Source organism: Halyomorpha halys, unplaced genomic scaffold (genome assembly GCF_000696795.3).
Source record: "Halyomorpha halys isolate HHAL.00 unplaced genomic scaffold, Hhal_1.1 Scaffold340.1, whole genome shotgun sequence".
In the NCBI taxonomy this organism is placed as follows: domain Eukaryota; kingdom Metazoa; phylum Arthropoda; class Insecta; order Hemiptera; family Pentatomidae; genus Halyomorpha; species Halyomorpha halys.
Window position 1 is genome coordinate 660,406 of NW_027108009.1, and position 20,543 is coordinate 680,948.

The following is a 20,543-nucleotide window of genomic DNA, read 5'->3' on the forward strand; positions in this document are numbered from 1 at the left end:
TTAATCCTCCTTAGCCTCCTATTCATAAAGTATAAACATTTGTGTTTACATGGATAAAAGTTGTATTGAACGGAATTAATTAGCAAACACTCTAGAATCAAAATAAACAACGAACAAACGAAAAACGACAGGACTTTTTGAATGCCCTGGTATTTATTATAACAAAGGCATAGCAAGGACAAAGTACATAATAATAGAGTACAACCAGTAACTAATAAAAAGATATAGTAAAAATTAAATTGAACATGTGCATAATAATGCAGAAATGCTATTGTGCAAGCTATATTATTAATAATGAGCTAAGAAAATAAGCAATAGGCAATTTGAGTCATTGGTCCACACTTTTTTTTTTAATTGTGTATTACTATTAACATTTAGCTTATTTTATAAATCAATGTCTTTGATAAAAATGACTTTTTTATTTATTTATTTTTTTTAAGGAGATCTAAGCTGAATGTATTTTGCATTTATTAAATGTTGCATTATTTATTTTGCTTGAAAATAATGTATTTATTTAAATTCTTGGCCCAGTTCTGTTTATTAACTCTCTAAGCAAATAAAACTGCTTTATTAAAATAAATAAATAAAAAACAATTTCACAACAAAAATGATTTTTGAATGAATACATTATAAATTTGAAAAAAATAAATAACAATTTTCCCTTTAAAAGATACATAAGTAGAAAGTTTATTATACTTTATACCGTCGGCTTACTAGTGAAATACATTAAGGCAAGATTTTCTAGTTTTCAGTTATTTGGTTTTTCTAGTCTAAATTATTAAAATGATTAAATTTTTAATATCTTCAAAATCTGCTTATAAAAAAGTGAAATTACTTTCCCATAATTTCCATAAATTTAAAATTAAAAACTTTTTATCATCAAATATCTCAAAACTTCAATCTTCAATTTGGTGTATTTCACTTGTAAACCAGCGATATATTCTTCATTAATTAATAATTCCAATTATTTCATTCCTAATGCATCAGTCTCTCCTACTCTCTCATTATGAATGTTATTGACTTCATTTGGTTTTGAATAAAAAAAAAAAATTAAAATTTACAGATGACCTTCATGACGCCAAGAATACAATGGGTGAAATGAATCGTCGTCTCCATGAAATGGAACTTGAGATCAGACGTCTGGAGAATGAGAGAGACGAACTGTCTGCTGCCTACCGTGAAGCTGAGGCTGTAAGTAATGCTTACATTACAAAACTATCGTTTTGATAGTTTTCAAATATGTCAAAATGGTAGTTCGATGTTAGAATAAAAACTGTCGATATTTTGATATATTAGGCCTTAACATTGAATTTAATAATAGGCTAATATAAATTAGTAAGTCTTAGATTTATGTTGAATTTAACAGGAACAATTAAATACTTCTATGTTGCCACACACAAAAAATTATTAATTTATTAACTTTTACAATACAAAAAATCTTAATTACAATAAATTTAATCGCAACTATCGGACAGAAATCCAACATCCCTAGTATATGTTGAAGACTAATGTTAAATTAATATCTAGATAGGATTTTTAATTGATTACTTAGCTACAATTTACAAATAATCTAAATAAATTAATATATGAAAAAGATGGTCAGCGTTGCAGTCAAAAAAGAATAAAATAGTTTTAACTGTTTAATGTCTGACGTTTCGCCCCACTTTGCAGGGCTGTTCAAAACGACAGGTTGAACAGACATTAAAAAATGTGAAATAACACTTTTTTTTTTATTGATGAGGTGTAGATAGTTGACCGTAGATTAATGCTTGAAGAAGTTTGTCGGGGGGTGCGGTCAGCAAAGAACAACATAAATAAACAAAACAATATTTATTTATTTTATCCCTTTATTTTTTTTTTATTTGTCGTCTGTTTAACCTATTGCTTTGAACAGCCCTGATGAAGCCCTGCAAAGTGGGGTGAAACATCGGACATTAAAATAGTTAAAAAATATTTTTTTTCTTTTTTGACTGTAACCCCGACCGTCTTCTTCATATTTTAAGTTATACAGTTAACTATCTATATACATAAAATAAATTAATTATTATTACGGATTATCTCTCTAGGAAGTCTGGTGAGTCAATTTATTTAAAAATTTTTGAGGTTAATGACTTCCATTTTTGAATGAAATATTTATTAATTATTTATGACATTGTACAACGTTTCGGGATTTTGATTTCATATGGGAAATCATGAGGTTTTAAAGTGCATGAATATGGGACAGTGGTCCCGAAATGTTTTACAATGTCGTGAATAATTAATAAATATTTCATTAACCTCAAAAAATTTTAAATGAATTATTATTAATATTCATATAAATTAATTATAATTTGATTTAGGATTGCAATGAAACAAAAATGCATCAAATAAGATTCAGGAGATTAGAAATCAAATTTGAACATTTTTGGAAACTCATTTTTATTCATAGTTATCAAGTAAAGATTTGATTTAGTAGAATAAAAAAAAAAAACATTTTCAAGGAATATATTGCGGTGTTATTTTTATTTTATATTATTTTACATTATATATAAATTTTACTATTAATAGGCTGTTTTTTTTTTATAACTAAAAATAAAGTAATATCTTATTACAATGTTTTTTTATTACACAGAAAAATAACACAGTAAAAATTATTTAATTATATTAAACTAGCTATTTCAACATCAATTAAATAAATAAAAATACATATTTTAGAATCATTAATATTCGAAAAATATCAAGCTTTGTGGTTTGCTTTCTTTTTTTTATCATTCCAGGAAAAAAATTCAAATACTTGTATAACACATTGTTTTTATAAGGGAACGAACAATTTCCTATATAAGTTAATTAATCAAATTTAAGTATAATTTAAAATACTATGCTTGAATGAAGAGTCATTTATACTTAATTCGGCATGTCAACGCTGTTTCTCATCTTTTGGACCAACTCTGTTCTTTATTTTAATCATTTCAAATCCAAAACCTTTCACTTTAAATAGTCCAAATCTTAACACTCCATAATTCCTCCAAGTCTTATTCATACACACCATTTTTGTTCACCAAAAACAACGTTTTCTTTTCTACCACCGTTATACATTTAAACCAGAGAGTATTGGTCCTATTTTCCTATATATGAAAAATATCACTATAGTAGAAAACGTTTTATTCAAGTTCCTCCCAAGAACTCTTTTTAAATACCTATTTTTTCAATATAGTATTTTTTTTTGTTTAATTAAACTATAATTCGTAGCCATATTAAGAAAATACTAAAAATAGATTTTACTTTTAACTTGGTTTCTGCCAACACTTCTGAGGAAATTTTACAGTGCCAATTTGCTTCTGGCCCAATTTCTGTTTTGGCTCTCATTATTTTTTTTATGACTGCAATTATTTTATTTCAGGGCCGTAAAGCGGAGGAACAGAGGTCACAAAGACTGTCCGCTGAATTTGGTCAGTTCAGACACGAGGCTGAGAAGAGGATCTCAGAGAAAGAAGAAGAAATTGAGATCATTCGGTAAGTTTTGATTTTTCCATACATTCATCCTTATCGCTAAAGAATACCTGATTTATTTTATAATTCGAGTATTGTATTTTGAATATAGAACAAATGAGAGTAATAAATAAAAAAAAAAATAAACTTTATGTGCTATAATTAATTATAATGTATATAAAAACTATTGTAAATTAATTAAACATAGTGCAGCAGTGAAGCATAGCAATATAAAAATTAAATTGTTTAAAGCCAATAAACAAAATTTTCGCACAACTCACCTTAATAAAAGCTTGAAATTCGGGTCGAAACGTCAGCATAAATAAATAAGTTTTGTTTATTCATACATCTTTGCATGAATAAACATGCATGCACCGTCTGACGATCTTCTCTTCTTATTGTATTTTACCTGGGTATAATTTTATTAATTAATTTGAGGTCGTGAATCTAAAATTAAGATTGTCCTTCATAATGGCCGGATTGGCCGAAATGTTAGACATTTAATATGGATTGTTGAGACTACTTGGATATATTTTGTTATAATTTAATAAAACGACCAGTCTCGAACATGGTAATAAAAGTTTATATATTGAAAGTTAATTTTTTCATTGAGGTGACAAATCCAATTTCAGCAAGCAAAAATTTATATGCATTTTTTATTAAAAAGAAAATTATGTTTCCTCATATATATGGCATTGGAGTAGAAGTTTTCTTAAATGTAACAAAGTGATAAAAATAGATTTTTTTTTCATATAAGTAATACACATTTGCCAAGAAATGAATTTCTTAGTAGTGAATTGTCATTATTTTAAATGTTTAAGCATAATTATATTTTTAATGTCGATGGATTTATGATTTATTACTTCAATGTCATTTTCTAGACGTGAAGTTACTATTTATAAATATAACTATTCATCGTACTCAAATAGATACTGACTTTAAATAACCAGTATTAGACGAGTTGCATTGTGATTCAATAATATATTTAGAACTGTTGACAATGGTTATGAGATACGATTTTCAGTGAAGTCTAAATTTAGGCAGTTATTTTATGATGCAGCTATTATTAAAACTACTGGACAAAGTTTTGATTTATGAACATAATCTAAAAATAATTTTAAAATAGATATTTTCTATTTAAAATAATATATTTTTTTTATAATAAATTATAGAAATCACATATGCACTTTATGATTCTTGAGGTAACCACATCGAATAATACAATTTAAAACATTCTTGATTTTTCTACCCCTTCTTTGATGCAAAATAAAAATCAATGATGTTTTAGTCTTATACAAATGAAATTAAATAATTAATATATAAAAGTATAAGATGTTGGTTATATATTATTAACAACTTTATTTTCATTGTTAATTTTTCTTGTTGGATTAATTTTTAATTAATTGATATCAATCCAAAGGAGTAGGTAAAATCATTACATCCACAATTTTTAATTATAATATATTATGTGTAATATTATATATAAATAGAAAACTTGTGGGTTATGGGGTCCACCCAGCCACTTAAATTTGGTACCCTTAATTGGGTAAAAATTTGGCGGTTGAGTGTGATTCTGACGAAATCACATCCTTGCACAACCGTTGGTCTAATAACAATACCCCTGACATTTCATAGGTTGTAGCGGTACAGATTTTAATTTGATTTTTTGTAATTATCTATAAATAGTTATAATATTTTTATAACAGTTTTACGTTATTTTTAATATATTTTTGATGTTTCGGCCCTAATTCATTGGCGATTCTTAAACTACAATCCTCCTCGCCCCATTCACACTACTAAAATATAGTTTCATGCATGAAACACTAGGAAGTACTTGTCATAAATTATTATTTTCAAAATTTTTTCTTCTCTTATTTTCATTTTGTCGCGGCTTTTATGACTATAATAGATAAATTAATACTACATACAAATTACTTTTGAAAAACTACGCCACTGTTAAAATTATACAATATAATTTTTTTTTATAATTAGACAAAATTTATTACTATTATCAAAAATAAATTTGAATAAAATCCTAAATTACCATGAATTTTAAAATCCAACAAAATATTTATCTTTATCTTCATTTCTCTTTTAAACTATCATTAGTTACAATATCTGGGGCTTTAATTGGTTAACAGAGCACTCTTTTGGATTTATTGTTCAACTATTCCTGTTTTGCAAAATAGAGTTCCATGTTTAATCAACTTAAAAAGTTCAGAATATGTTGCATTTAAATATTGCATAATTTTTATTCTCTGCTATTGTTATGGCTTTTAAAACTATTTTTTTCTTTATGTACTATTTTAACATCTTGAAAATCAAAATCGTGTCTTTTATTCTTCAACCATTTTATTTCATATCAATTAATGTTGATTGTGTTTATTATAATAGTAAAATAATATAATCATCCATAATAAGAGAAATTTGAAATTTAGCTTTTTACTTCATAGCATTTACCCAATTTTCAGTAACTTTTGAATATTTTAATTCTTCAAAAATATGTATTATATAGGAATAATGGTACCAGGAGGAGAGACTCTCCATTGTTATATTTTAAAAATGGCCTTAAAAAATATATATGAGTAAATTGTGATCCTAGGTATGACAGTCTTAATTTAGCAATCAATATCAAACTAAAAATAATTTAATACTCTAAAGAAAAATCATATGAGAGACTTTTATTGTTAGGTTATACTTTAATACCATCTTATTTCTTTTTTAATTATGTAATGAATTTCTGTAAAAATAGGTTATTTTTAATATGCACATATATATTATCAAACTAATATTGATCTTGTGCGATCAATATTAGTTTGATAATATATATGTGCATATATATTATCAAACTAATATTGATCTTGTGCGATCACTTATCAATAAATTAAATTTTTTTATCAATAAATTTTAATATTTTAATTCTCAAAATATACATAGTATATAGGAATAATGTTAGCAGGAGAAACTCTTTCTGTTGTTATAATTTTAAAAATGGCTTTAAAAATACATAAATTGTGATCTTAGCAACAACAGCCTCCTGTAATGTACCAATCAATATCGAGTTAAAAATAATTTAAAACTCTAAAGACAAATCACATTGAAGACCTTGATTCAGTTGGCTTTGAGAGCACTACCAGGACCCAAGAATCGTGTCTAATTATAGTTTGATTAGAAGCGAGTGGAACAATGACTTAAATATAGGTTCTGGTCACTGTTTGACAGTTCAAGCCTGTGCTTCCTTTGAGACACACAAATTCTATACTTTACTATTTACATTGTGACAGTCGCTTCGTCCTAAATCCAACTTATAATGGATGGATCTAGAATGAGTGTCGGGAAAACAGCTCGTGGAATTAAAACACAGTTAATGGGTGAATTTTATCATAATATGTTTAAAGAAAGTGAAAGTAAGAAAATAAAAAAAATTTCGTCCAAAATACATTCTGAAAATAGAAAACTGGTTGAAAAAATAGAACGTGTTTCTTGCGATGAGTTGTTGAAACCTTTGGAAGATATCCGCTATGGTCTTGCTGGATTAGAATATAAAAATACAGCTAATCTTATGGATCAAAGGTGATAGGGCATGAGCTAAAATATGATTAGTGTATTTATTGTTTTGGTTATTAATTTTGAACTCTGAATGTTTTAGCAAGCAGACCAGCATTGAAATTGAACAACTGAATGCACGTGTTGCCGAGGCTGAGACTAAACTGAAGACTGAGGTGATCCGCATCAAGAAGAAGCTCCAGGTCCAAATAACCGAGCTTGAGCTATCTCTTGATGTCGCCAACAAGAACAATCTCCAGCTCCAGCAGACCATCAAGAAACAGTCTCTACAGCTGACTGTAAGTTATATCAAAAATATATAATTTTGTTTCATAAATAACATATTTTTCATTATTATAACTAACGAAATTTTAAATCAAAAATGAAATACTTTTGACTAGAATTTTTATTCATAAAAATAGCCTAACATATAAATTGATTACAAAGTAATTTTAATATCATAATAAGAGTTGATTAAATTTTGAATAATAAAAATATCAGTGTAATTTTTTCTAAATTAATTTAATTCTATCTTGTTTAAGATCACATATATTTAAAACTTTTAAACTTATTTTAGTTAATACCATTTATTTAACTTCATTGTTTGTTATAACCAAAATTATCACTGTTTATTTATCAAAACAAGTTCACTTTGATATAAAAAAACAGACAAATTAGACTTAACCGTTGTTTCATATTATTCCAAAAATGGAATTTAGAAACAACAGATATTCACTAGTCCAAAATATACAAAAAAAAAACTGAATTAATTCCTCTCTGAGTCAAGGCCAAAGATGCCATCTATATTAGCAACTATCAAATATATTTTTAAACCAATTACACTAACTGGACATAAGTTTGTGTTAAAAATAAAACATTATGAACTCATTAATTTTTAATTAACTTCAGCTTTTGGATATTTTAGTGTTATTTGTATTTGTAGCTTGCACATACACAATGCTGCATGCTCTTGTTTTATTCAGGTGTCATCACTGTCTTTCTATTGCCTTGACCTCGAGCAATCTACTATCTTTAAATTCAAATATTACAAAAAAAAATGTTCAAACATGCTATTTACTTATAAAATGCATACAAATTCAAATTAATTCCAATAATAATTCAATTCGATAAGGAAATTATCTCTAAATTGCAAATAATTATTAATTTAAAATTATAATATATAATTAAATCTTTTAAATCTTATTTCTAAAAAACAATTAATTACTACACAATACAATAATTACTCCACCAATTTCTTAGAATTTCATGATATTTAATAAAATAAAAATCTAATTTTATTTAATAAGTGCCTTTACTAATGCCTATATTTTGTTCACGGCATCAATTCATATTTTGAATATTTTCAAAATCTCTCTAGATGTAAACTATCTCTACAATGTATTGAAAATCGAAATAAAAACATTATTTCTATTTATTAATTTGATTTTCTTATCAGGAATTGCAAGCTCATTATGATGAGACTCAAAGACAGCTGGCTGTGACTATGGATCAGCTGGCCATTTCATCTCGTAAAGTTCAGTCTCTGACAGCTGAGATCGAAGAAATCAGAGGAAACTACGAATCTGTAAGTAATAGCCATTTATTTTATGTAGTAGAAAAGATTAAGTAGTTTCAACCAGAATATTTTAGTATAAGTATTCGCACATAAATTTTCTCATATTTATGCGGCAGAGCTTGAGGAAGACCTTCAGAGGAAATCCTTCAGAAACAACTGTATTACAAAAAAAAAAAAAAAGATTTTAATTTTTTAATTGAAGGCCTGATCGCTGAGCACATCGGAGCGAGGGTCCCAGAGTGCTTGGTTCAGAAGGTTATGATTCCTCTCTGGGGCTGTATATGTCATTAATGGAGGATTTGAGAAAAAAAAAATAGAAAAAAATTATTAATTCATATGAACCTAACAAGGTGTGCACATAGACACACGAACAAGGATCATAGATATAAATAAAACTTTTATGATAAAAATTCTCACTAAAAAGTTCAATGGAAAATATAAGTTATTGCTTGTTTTTCAAAATTAACATTACTATTCCATACAGTTACTATTATCGCTTGAGCTTTGATACCACGTAATAAAAAAAAAAAAAATTAGCAATATGGTTTTAATATTTAAAAAAAAAAAATCATTGTATCAATCTAGAGGAGTGGCTCCCAACCTTGGTTTTTGGTAGAAGCCTTCTGGTATAAGTAGGAAATTGACGGAATACCTACATTAACATTCGATATAAATACATAAAGAGAACAAAATATATAGATTACTTGAAAATTTAATTGTTTAATTCGTAAATTATTCCATAATTAAGCCCTAGAAGAGGCTCACATAACCACTGATCTCATCTCGATCATCATTTTCTAGGATCCCTACATAATTTTTGTGACTCCAAGAATTCTTTCAAAATGTCTCTAGAATGAAACTTTTTTTTTTTTAAATACATGAGATGATTAGGGTGCGGTCAGAGAAGAACACAAATAAGTAAAAACATATTTATTAGTGCCAATTTATAATCTAAGAATTATAAGAAGGTAAAGGCTGTATTAGCAAATTAATTAAGAGGAAAGAACAAATAATAAAATATGTATGGAAAACTAGTTAGTAAATTTTTGTAACAAATTAAAATTATTTAAAATGAAAGAAATAGGAAATAAAACGTATATGTGGGTAATTAAATATATAAGTAAAATAACAAGTTTAAAGAAATAAAATATAAAGTTATATATTCTTTAAGGAATAAAGAAATATGAATATTTTAATTTAATAATTATTCAAAATTAAAGTTAAGGAAAAAAAATTAGAAAGAAAATATAAATTATTTAAGACCAAAGAATTAATCAGTAAATATGACAATAATAATATGTTGTGAATAACTTAATAACGTGGGTAAGGAAGAAGTAATATTAAGAGAGAAGAGAAAGAGAACGGGTGTAAAAATAATATACATTTTTTTTTAGAGTTATATGGTACCGCAGCTTAAACAACAATATACAAAGATAAAATTTCTTATTATTTTGTAAACAGCAAATTTTAGTTTTCATATTTTCATATTACTTTTCAATTAGGTATCATTTTTTAAAGTTTTCAATTACCTGTTACAGGCTCTCAGAGCTAAACGATCTGCAGAACAAATGTATGAAGATGCTCAGACCCGTATCAATGAACTCACAACAATCAACGTCAACATCTCAGGCCAGAGAGCTAAACTTGAACAAGAATTGGCATCCATTGCCTCTGATTACGAGGAAGTCACGAAGGAACTCAGGGTAAGCAATGAGAGTATATCATTGTAATTTTTTTCTTATGGTTCGATGGGCCCATTATTAATTTCATTGTTTCTTCTAGATCGCTGACGAAAGATACCAAAAGGTACAAGTTGAACTTAAGCATACTGTTGAAATACTTCATGAAGAACAAGAACGTATTGTTAAGATCGAAACAATCAAGAAGAGCTTAGAAATTGAAGTCAAGAACTTGTCTGTCAGGTTGGAAGAAGTTGAGGCTAATGCGATCGTCGGAGGAAAACGTATCATCAGCAAACTTGAAGCTAGGGTGAGTCAATCTTAATTACTTTTATTTGTAAGTAAGAAGTGTTTATAAGAGATTTAAATAAAATATTATTCCATATTTCATATTATTATTCCAGATACGCGATATCGAACTTGAACTTGATGAAGAGAAGCGCCGTCACGCTGAAACAGTTAAGATCTTGAGGAAGAAGGAACGCATTGTCAAAGAAATCATGATCCAAACTGAGGAAGATCACAAAAATCTGACTATGCTACAGGAAGCTTTGGAAAAGGCCACCCAGAAAATAACAATCTACAAGAGGCAACTCTCTGAACAGGTAATTAAGAGACTTAATTTTCAATTCTCTATTATAATGAAATTTATCATGAAAATATTTTTATAAAATTATTTTGATTACTCAAAATTGAAAAATGTTGATATTGCTCTTTTTATCGATGATACAGAAATTTACACCTTTTCATCCCATATTAACACAATCCTTAATAGGCTAAAAGATTCTTTCAAAAAAACATCTAAATACCTTAAAAAATGGGGATTAGTTATACAGAAGTCATCATTTTCATGAAATAAAATACTTCCATCAACCGTAGATTTAAATAATACCCTTGTCCCTTTTGCCAAAAACAGTTAAATACTTAGGAATCAACTCGAAATTGGAGAACGCGAGGAAAATTTTATATAAAATTTATCTGTACTTTAATAAAAATCAAAATTATCCAGTAGAAAAAAATTGATACTATATAAAGCGGTACTAAGAACCATCTTAGCTTCATGAAGCTATGAAGCTTTACTAGTTCAAGCAGATTTAAAAAATACAAATATTCTAAAACTAGAATTGTTAATAATTATCCATATCAAACTAGATTATCTAAAATCCACTCTGAATTAAATATAGACACTGTAAAGGATTATAAACTGATATATTTTCTTCGAGTCTTTCCTCAACTCATTTAACCCTCTAATCACAAAAATAGGAAATTACACTAAAACTACAACCCATAGATATAAACACAAAAGAACCAAATATATATTAATATAAATATAAATCAATGCTGTGTATTTCTAGTTACTCAATGGTACATATTTTATTCTACTCAATGTCATATATTTTATTTTAATTCTATAATGTCCCCCCCCCTTTGGTTTGTTTTACCAAAATGTAAAATAAAGTAATTATATAAAATGTAATTAGTTTCAAGAAAATTGTGTTGTATAAAGGGGTATCCCAATACAATAAGGTAGTAAAAAAAAAAGCATGTATAAAAAAAATAAATAAATAAAATTATTTTGATTTATAATCAATAACTTTGTTCAGAAATTTTTGTTTATATGTATAAAAGTTTTTATTTTATAAATATAAAATGTACAATAATTACTATATTGACACTCTTATACAATACATTTTCTCGGAACTTATTACATTAAAACTGTTTTATATTTGGGTAAAAATAAACTGAAAGGGAAAAAAAAAACAGTATTGAAATAACATAAAATGCCTATCATTGATTAATTTTTAGAGTTACACATGCTTGGTTCTTTTATGTTTATATTTACAGGTTGTCGTTTTTGAATGATTTCCTTTTTCTATTATTAATGGGTTTAAATAGTAAGGACAAGATTGGAAGGAATTATGAATCAATCTGTGTTGGTATCCTATGTGTATTATATCCCTATATATGTAGAGAGAGAATCACTGTAGCTACAAGTATATACATACATATATATTTATTGAAGTTACGGAAGTTACGGCCTGAGTGCAATTATCAGCTGACAGGCCATATCAGCTGATCGAATGTATATATAAGGAGGTACTAGACTCAATAAAGGCAGTCTTATTTTCGCATCCAGAGAGTGTTATTCGCTAACCTTTTACTTTTTATCAATTTCTAGCTATAGTATGCTGTGTGTATAGCAACCCGATACAGTAGGGAAGCACACCTTTTTTCAATAAAGTGTTTCTATATATCTCTCTCTTTAGTTGTTTTTCATGTTCAGCTGTATTAAATCAATAATTAAAAAAAAAATTATATATAGATATTTAAAACTGTATTTAAAATATATACAACTAGTAAATTTGATGTTAGTTATACAATGACTTAATACACACATATTGGGAATTTATCCCCATTGATAGAACTCCAAAAATGAATAATTAAATTTCATTTTTCATTAAAAAAAATTTCTTTTTTATTATTTGCAGGAAGGAGTATCCCAGCAGAGCGTAACCAGAGTAAGGAGATTCCAGAGGGAGCTGGAAGCCGCTGAAGATAGGGCCGAGACTGCTGAGAGCAATCTGTCCCTCATTCGCGCCAAGCACCGCACATTTGTCACCACTTCGACTGTACCCGGTTCACAAGTGTACCTTGTACAGGAAACCCGTACAACCTCCGAAAGCTATTAAAAAGCTTACCATATCTCCAAACAAAAAAAAAATTCAGATCGGCTAAATAACAATTTATCCAATTGAGAGACTTTAGAGAAATTAGTGTTAAACACTAAGTTGATACTGTGCATTATTTAATAATTGTTCTGGTTTATAAAATTCCATGTTTAAAAAAGTGTTGTAAATGAGTAAGTCTGTTTAAGCAATAAACCTTCATCAAGGAGATGTGGACAAACATTGTCATATTTTTTTATTGAACATTACCATTATTTATTTATTTTTCGCTTTCGTTTTGATAGCCTTTCCTTTAAATAATCGAAGAAGCATTTAAACGAAAAGCTTATCAGGTCCATTTTTTTTTTTTTTTTTTATTTACAATGCTTAAGTGTCTATATTGAATATTGAGGTTAATATGAAAAATAGAAAGTAATATTATTGTTTTATGTTTATGTAATATTTGGACATGTGTAACAAGTAGATAACTTTTACAATAATAAAATATAATTTTCCTAATAAAATTCATTGTTTCTTTTGATGGTGAATCAAAATCAATCTCATTATTGAAAACATACTTTTTTTTAATGATAATTGATATTAATTAGTTTATAATATTCTGAAGTACTGGTGTGTTCCAAAGTGTTACAGTAAGTTATGATGTGATGCATATCCTTTAACACCTTGAATGCGATTGACGACATATTATTACCAAGCTGTAGTGGCTTGTGGGCACATATGACAATAAGCTATCATCAAAAGAGCTCAATTTTCTAGCTTGTGTTCAGAGTGGTGGGTAGAGCTTCCTTTCACCTTGGATTGTCCCGAACCATGTTTAGTACTGTACTAGCTTTTACCAGTTACGATCATTTTGGGTTCTGCTGCTGCCATTAAGGATTTTTACATTCTTTTTTTTTTACAATGTTATTTTTTTAAATATATAAATTTGTTAACTTTTTTATTTTAAACACTTCCAATAACTTTTTACCTGTTTAAAAGTTTTTTTTTTTTTTTTTTACATTAGTGTTGATTATTTCACATTGTCTAAATGTTTAATAAAAAATGTGGCCAAAAAATGGTGTGTTTTTTTAAAAACTTTTATTGGAATAATACATTCAGCCACACTCAAGGGCAATAAGGTATTAGGGATGTAAGTACACAATCATACTGTATATAAATATTAACTAAAAATAAAAAGTAAACAAATAATAATATAAAAAAATAAAATAATTAACTATTAATTAAAATGTATAAAAATAAAATTATACATACACATCATAAATAAATGTAAGTGGACAACTGAGTAAAATAATAGAAAATAAGAAAACAGCTAAGGTAAATAACCTTTTTCAGTAAAAAATAAACCAAAAACTTTGATTCAGGGGCACACATGGGTAACAATAATTGTCATGGTTAAAAAACAGGTATTGAAACTACATTTGGCTAAATATTACATTTATACGTTATGTACAATGCTTGTTTAAATTAAGAGAAAAGAAAATCATTCCCCTCCCTCCCCCGAAAAAAATCATATTTTTAAGTGGTTTTCCTGGGAAACCCCCATGCCAAGGTGTTAATGTTGTTTTGGGGTGAGATAAGACAAATGAAAGAGAAACCAACTTTAATGATATTACTATTTTTAAAAATTACTTCTATTAGTTATAATATATTTTTTCTAATGCCTGACTAAAAAAAATTTTTTTTTTTCAATTATTTGAAAAAACTTTGGCTTTAGATCAACAAACTCGAAAAATAAAAATTTTATCTCATTTTCGTTTAGGAATATTTTGTTTCTAAAAATTACATCAAGCGCTTAAAAAAAAAAAAATAAATTGATAGATGAAGTTTAGGTTTGTGATATGTGATAGAACTTCGTATGTAATACAATTTCTTAGGTTAACTGACTATCGATAATTATTTACCTTAATAGTTTCCAAATGTTTATAATATTTTCATAGTATCTGACTCATTTAAAAAAAAAAAAATTTAAAATGAGGTAAAATTTTCATTTCTCAAATTTATTGATTCAAAGTTAAAAAATGTTTTCAAACATAGGATAAAAAACTCTTTAGTTGTGGGTAGACTATTTTAGTCTCATAATCATTTTTTATTCACATATATTAGAAGAGTAGCTATCAGTGTCCAGTGCCATATATATCTTCATCTCTATTTAACAATTTTAGAAGAAATTATTATATTAAAGTTCTACGATATTTAATTACAAATTTATATAGTCCTCAAGAAAATTAATAATTAAAGATTCGTGATTATCAAATCATGATGATTATTAATCATACTATATGTAGACAATTGACCATATGTTAATATGATTGACCATATCAAGGTAGTTGGGAGGTGTAGACAATAGAGATACACAAATAATTAACACTTATTTATGTTTCAAACTGAACTTCGGACCTTCGTTCAGGTTGATAAACAAAACAAGATAACAACCTTAATTCTGAGAAAAATAAAATAATAAACAAAGTTGGAAATATACATAACAATAAATTAAGTAGATAATAATTAATACAAATAGAAAATAAAAATATAATATTGTAGAGGTAAGAATTATACAAATCAAAGTATAGACATTATTAAAAATCAAACAGGGTTCATGTTTGGAATGAAATAAACATAATGAAAAGTGGAGAAAATGATGTAAATCATTAGTAATAGAAATTAACATATTAAAATATGTAAGTAATCATTAAAGACACATAAATAGTGAAAACAATTTAAATTAACATGATGAAATGTATGAAAGAAAACGATTTATATGATACAATAGGCAAGAAAGAAAATAGAATATAAGCTACAAAGAATAAAAAATATACAGTAATAACAGATGTATAAAAAGGAACAAGCTAAAATAATATGGAATGTCTGGGAAAGTGCATAAGGGAGGAAAAAGAGAGAAGGAATAAAAATATTAAATAGATAGAGAAACTTACCGACTCAGGCATAATTGTCAAGGTGGGTGGGAAAGACATTGCCTGGTAGAGAAGTACAAAAATATGTTAAACCAAACGGAAATAGGTACTGACATGTATAACTAAATATGAAAGACTATTTAGATAAAATAAATATACTATAAAAATGAAACTAAAGGTTTATAGAGTAAATTACAAAATAACTATGAAAACGAATGATCAGAAAAATTGTAGATTGTGAAAAAAGAGGTAAATACTAGCCAATACTTGTGTACAGTAATAAATTGTACATTTGCACAATTGTACACTAATCAAGATTAGTATTTTCCTCCATTTTATAACACAGCATTTATTTGAATAATTATTCATTTTCTGTCTCTACTAAACCTAATTAACTTGAATAAAAATTGGGCATTGGCATTGGGAAAAGTAGGAAATCGAAAAACAAATTGTGAGCGGCTGCTCAACTGTGTTGAGTTGCTAATAAACAGCATACTAATTAGTCAGGCGATCAAAATTATTAAATAGGTTGAGAGAGCATCATTTGTAAAAAGTCGAATATATTTACAATTCTTTGATTCATAGAGTTGACAATACGCAGCTAAGGTCTAATATAAATGATGGTGCAGGATTCCCAGTGAGTCCAGTGTAATGGTTTCCACCATGCTCTCAAACTGGTTCTTTCCGACATCCAGCCCCTTCAAAAAATTACTTGCTACAAGTGGAATGGCTCCTCTACTACCAAACAAAAGCTCTTTCACCGAAAATTGTTTTTCATTAAATTCATCGCTATATTTATCTTGTAAATAAGGAATACATTTAGTATAAATGTTCTCTTTCCCAGCCTGTATCTTATTACTCTGATCAAGATCATTCTTATCGTGGGATCTACTATTAGAGCTTGCTATTTAGTCAAACTAAACGCAATGATGTCTACAAACCTTGCAGAGTCCTCGGTATCCATTCAATACACTTCCTGATAATATGCATATTTATTCCTCTCAATTCTCTTCTTTATATTACTGTGCCGGCGGGTGATAAGGAGCATGTTGTTTGGACATTTTCCAAATACATGCGCTGGGGTTTCTGAGTCGGCCAGATTTGCAGTAGAGGGGTCCAACATCTCCGTTAAAGCTAAAAAAAATTATTTTAAATAATATAAATACCGTTAAAATATGTTTTTCTTTCAAACATTTCAACTTCAAATTCAAACCGAAGAAGTGATATGTTAGAATTCACTACATTTGAACATTTTTAAAACCTTTAATAGATAACTATTTGAAAAAAGTCTGATTGCTGAACTATTCATAAAATTTGGAATAAAAATCAATAGTTAACTCAATGAAATGTATATTGTTACAAAATATTATGAAAAAATAAAATGTTCAAAATGAAATTCTGTTGTTTTACTGATCATCAAGATCAATAAATGGAGAAGCTTTATAAGTGGCCTCTACATGATCAGTCCAAATGACAGTCATTGTTCAAAAGCCTTACTGACTTGGATCACGAAGACTCTCCCAACGCTATCAGTCCAATAGATAAGGTAAGGTTCTTGAGGAAGTCTCTATCAATTTATAATAAACAGAAAGATTGTTTGCCCATTGCTTTGGCATTTACCTGCAATAACACCGTGAAACGTACAATATATACAAAGTACTTACAATCTCTCTTCATTTTCTCAGTATCCTCACCATTTCAAATTGTGAATGATTGGATTTAAATATTTTCTTAGAAATCCTATCAATATTACCTCTACACGATCAATCTGAATGTCCATCTTTGATTATAGTGGCACTCTGGCAGACTGTGTAGATAAATTTGATCATGATTTAGGAGTTCGAGCAAGGCTTCTAAAATAGAAAACAAAAACATGAATTAGTCAATTGGATTATGTATTTGTTACATAAATATAACCTTTTTCTACCGTTGGTACTTGAAGATATACAATGAGATATTTAGCTGAGGTTTAATGAGTCCATTCTATGAGAATACTACTAAAATATTTGGAGGTGAGGGGCCTCTGTGTGATCTTTGAACGATGAAGAACAAATAAAACAGTTAGTAATTAAAGGCAAAAAATAATTAGTAAATAATAATAATAATAATTAGAAGTCGAAAAATAGCAGGAGAATGGGAGGAAGTGCAAGAGAATAAAGGATTGAAGAGTGAGGTTTATGGGGTTTTAGAGCAAGGCCTTACAACTTAGGAATATAACCATGTTGTATTATTTAAAGAAATTAAGAGCTCCCACTAAATCATTTAATTCAATCATCTCTTAAAAACTTAATAATATAAATAATTCAATAATATATATCTTCTAATTTTTCAACAATAAGAAAAAAAATTGTCTTACCTTCGAACAAAATAATATTTTTTGACTTTCGGTGCATAAGACCCTTCGTTAAGGATTGAGGACTGATTCATTGTAGCATCAGATTAGGTCAAAAAGAAGCTATTGGTACTGAAAACTCATTTTGTTAAATTTCATAGTTAGAGTTTTCTTAGAGAGCCATTCAAATCAGATTTGAGGTTTGATTGAGCTGAAAAAATCCTAAATACAGGAATTAGTAAACCTTAGAGACTATATACTCTCCTTAACTTCTTTTGTTTTTTTTATGAACTATTTCACTAAGTAATTGAGTCCTTATAACTAATTTTTTTCTAATGATCAAAGATTTGTCTTAAATGTAACCATCCCCAAAAATATAATGGTCAATTCAATCCTTTGGTTTTCTCATTACCCAAGAGTTCGAAACCTTGAAGAGATTATTTTGATTTTCAGTTATACAGCTTATTATATAATAATAATATTCTTTATTATATACTGATCCCTTTAGAATGATATTACAGGTGTCAGAATAAGGCTTTAGAGCCTTAGAGTAAAATATAAACTTTTCAAAATAAAAATGAAATTATAAACCATTATAAGTATAATTATAATTATGAATTTGATAAAATAAATAACAATAATTAACAGTATGTCTAAAGTAAAAACAGAACAAATAAAATAAAACAATATATCATATTATAAATCATAAGGTAACAAACTATCTTCCAATAAAAAATGAAAAAGAATCAAATACAAGTACACTATAAAAACAATAAACAAAAATATACAATTACTTTTAATATACATATTTACAAGTTTAAACAAAAATTAAAATTATCAAATACAGAAGATAAATAAACCAACATAAAAGGTAATGAAAAAAAATTAATAAAATAAATTCTGTAACAAATAATAAATCTTAAGGATATAATTACAATAAAATGAAATAAAGGTAAAACGAATGAAGTAGTGATGATTATATGAATATTCATACATATATACATGAATACACACACACACTTATACATATACACGTACATATATACATGCTAATAGATTCATTATAAATATTTTTAAAATTCCAATAATATTTATATTAATTATTATTTCTCTATCCATCTATTTATATCTTATTTGAGACTTTTAATTTTTTTTTCCGATCCCTCTAAAACAGAAAAAAACAGAATATGAATTAATAAATTGCATTACACATTTGTTAAATAAATCGGATTAGATACAGACCTTTTTCTACCATTGGTACTTTAAGGTTTAACCATACAAACCACAGCTAAGTATCTAGCTATAGTAGTCCATTCTGTGAGAATACTACTATAAAAGAGATTAGAGGTGAGGGGCCTCTGCATGAGATTTTTAATTATTATTCTTCTAGAATTGGGAGGACAGAAGGTGGTTGAAAATACGGGATTATATATAATGATTGGAGAAGTTTGTCGGGGGGTGCAGTCAGCAAAGAACATAAATAAACAAAACCATATTTATTTATTTTATGCTGACGTTTCAACCTGAATTTCAGGTCTTCATCAGGGGTTATGGCATAGAAGGTAGGCCTGCAAACTTCAGTTGCGGGATTATATATAGACAGTGGAGATCATAAATGAGTAAAAATTATTTAGGCCATAATTCCAGGCCTTCATTAGGGCTAAGTACAAAACAAGATAACGATCATAATGAAAAAACCAATCTCTCTATTATATAAAAAAATTTATAGTGATTGCCATTTCATTTTACATTATGAGTAGTGCTCTCTGTTAGGGCAGCTATGAAGTTGTTAGTTTTTCCTCTCCCTCATAGGTAGCGTTGCTACAGTACTCCCTCATAGATGTATTATATAAAAAAGTTTTAGTCATCACAATGTAATATTTTATTTTACATATAAAGTGTAATAATAAAAATTTTTAAATTGTAAAATGGGGGTTGGGCTGCCGTCAGGCAGGTAGGGGGTACCCTATAGAATTAATAAAATGAATAATAAAAAAACATATATATTCTTTGGAAGATTATTGATGATTGACCGTGTGTATAGATGAATGGAATATGGTCCGGGTGCGGTCAAAAAAACTCAAATAGTATAATTATTTACTATTTGAGTTTTTTTGACCGCACCCGGACCATATTCCATTCATATATATTTTTTTAGTTTGGTTGATATCTTGTTTCGTATTTAGCTCTTAAATTCTGGCCAAGAAGTTGGTATTGATAAAATATGTTTTTTTCTATTTGTTTTCTTCACTGATCACACCTAACATCTCCTAATATAATATCCACAGTCAACAACAAACATATCATATATATAAACTATCCATTCAAGAAGGTTTAATTTAT

At 27.4% G+C, this 20,543-nt stretch overlaps 1 protein-coding gene across 2 annotated transcripts in view; it reads left to right on the forward strand.

The window, feature by feature from the left end:
- Positions 1-13,178, forward strand: part of Prm (Paramyosin) — a 64,846-nt gene extending 51,668 nt beyond the window's left edge. For both annotated transcript variants that reach the window (XM_067046406.1, XM_067046407.1), the window contains 8 exons: positions 1,064-1,191; positions 3,380-3,492; positions 7,118-7,313; positions 8,471-8,599; positions 10,129-10,293; positions 10,373-10,579; positions 10,674-10,874; positions 12,759-13,178. In XM_067046406.1, the coding sequence (XP_066902507.1) occupies positions 1,064-1,191; positions 3,380-3,492; positions 7,118-7,313; positions 8,471-8,599; positions 10,129-10,293; positions 10,373-10,579; positions 10,674-10,874; positions 12,759-12,959 (1,340 nt within the window). In that variant the 3' untranslated portion in view covers positions 12,960-13,178. The remainder of the gene's footprint in view (positions 1-1,063; positions 1,192-3,379; positions 3,493-7,117; positions 7,314-8,470; positions 8,600-10,128; positions 10,294-10,372; positions 10,580-10,673; positions 10,875-12,758) is intronic.
- Positions 13,179-20,543: the final 7,365 nt, after the last annotated feature.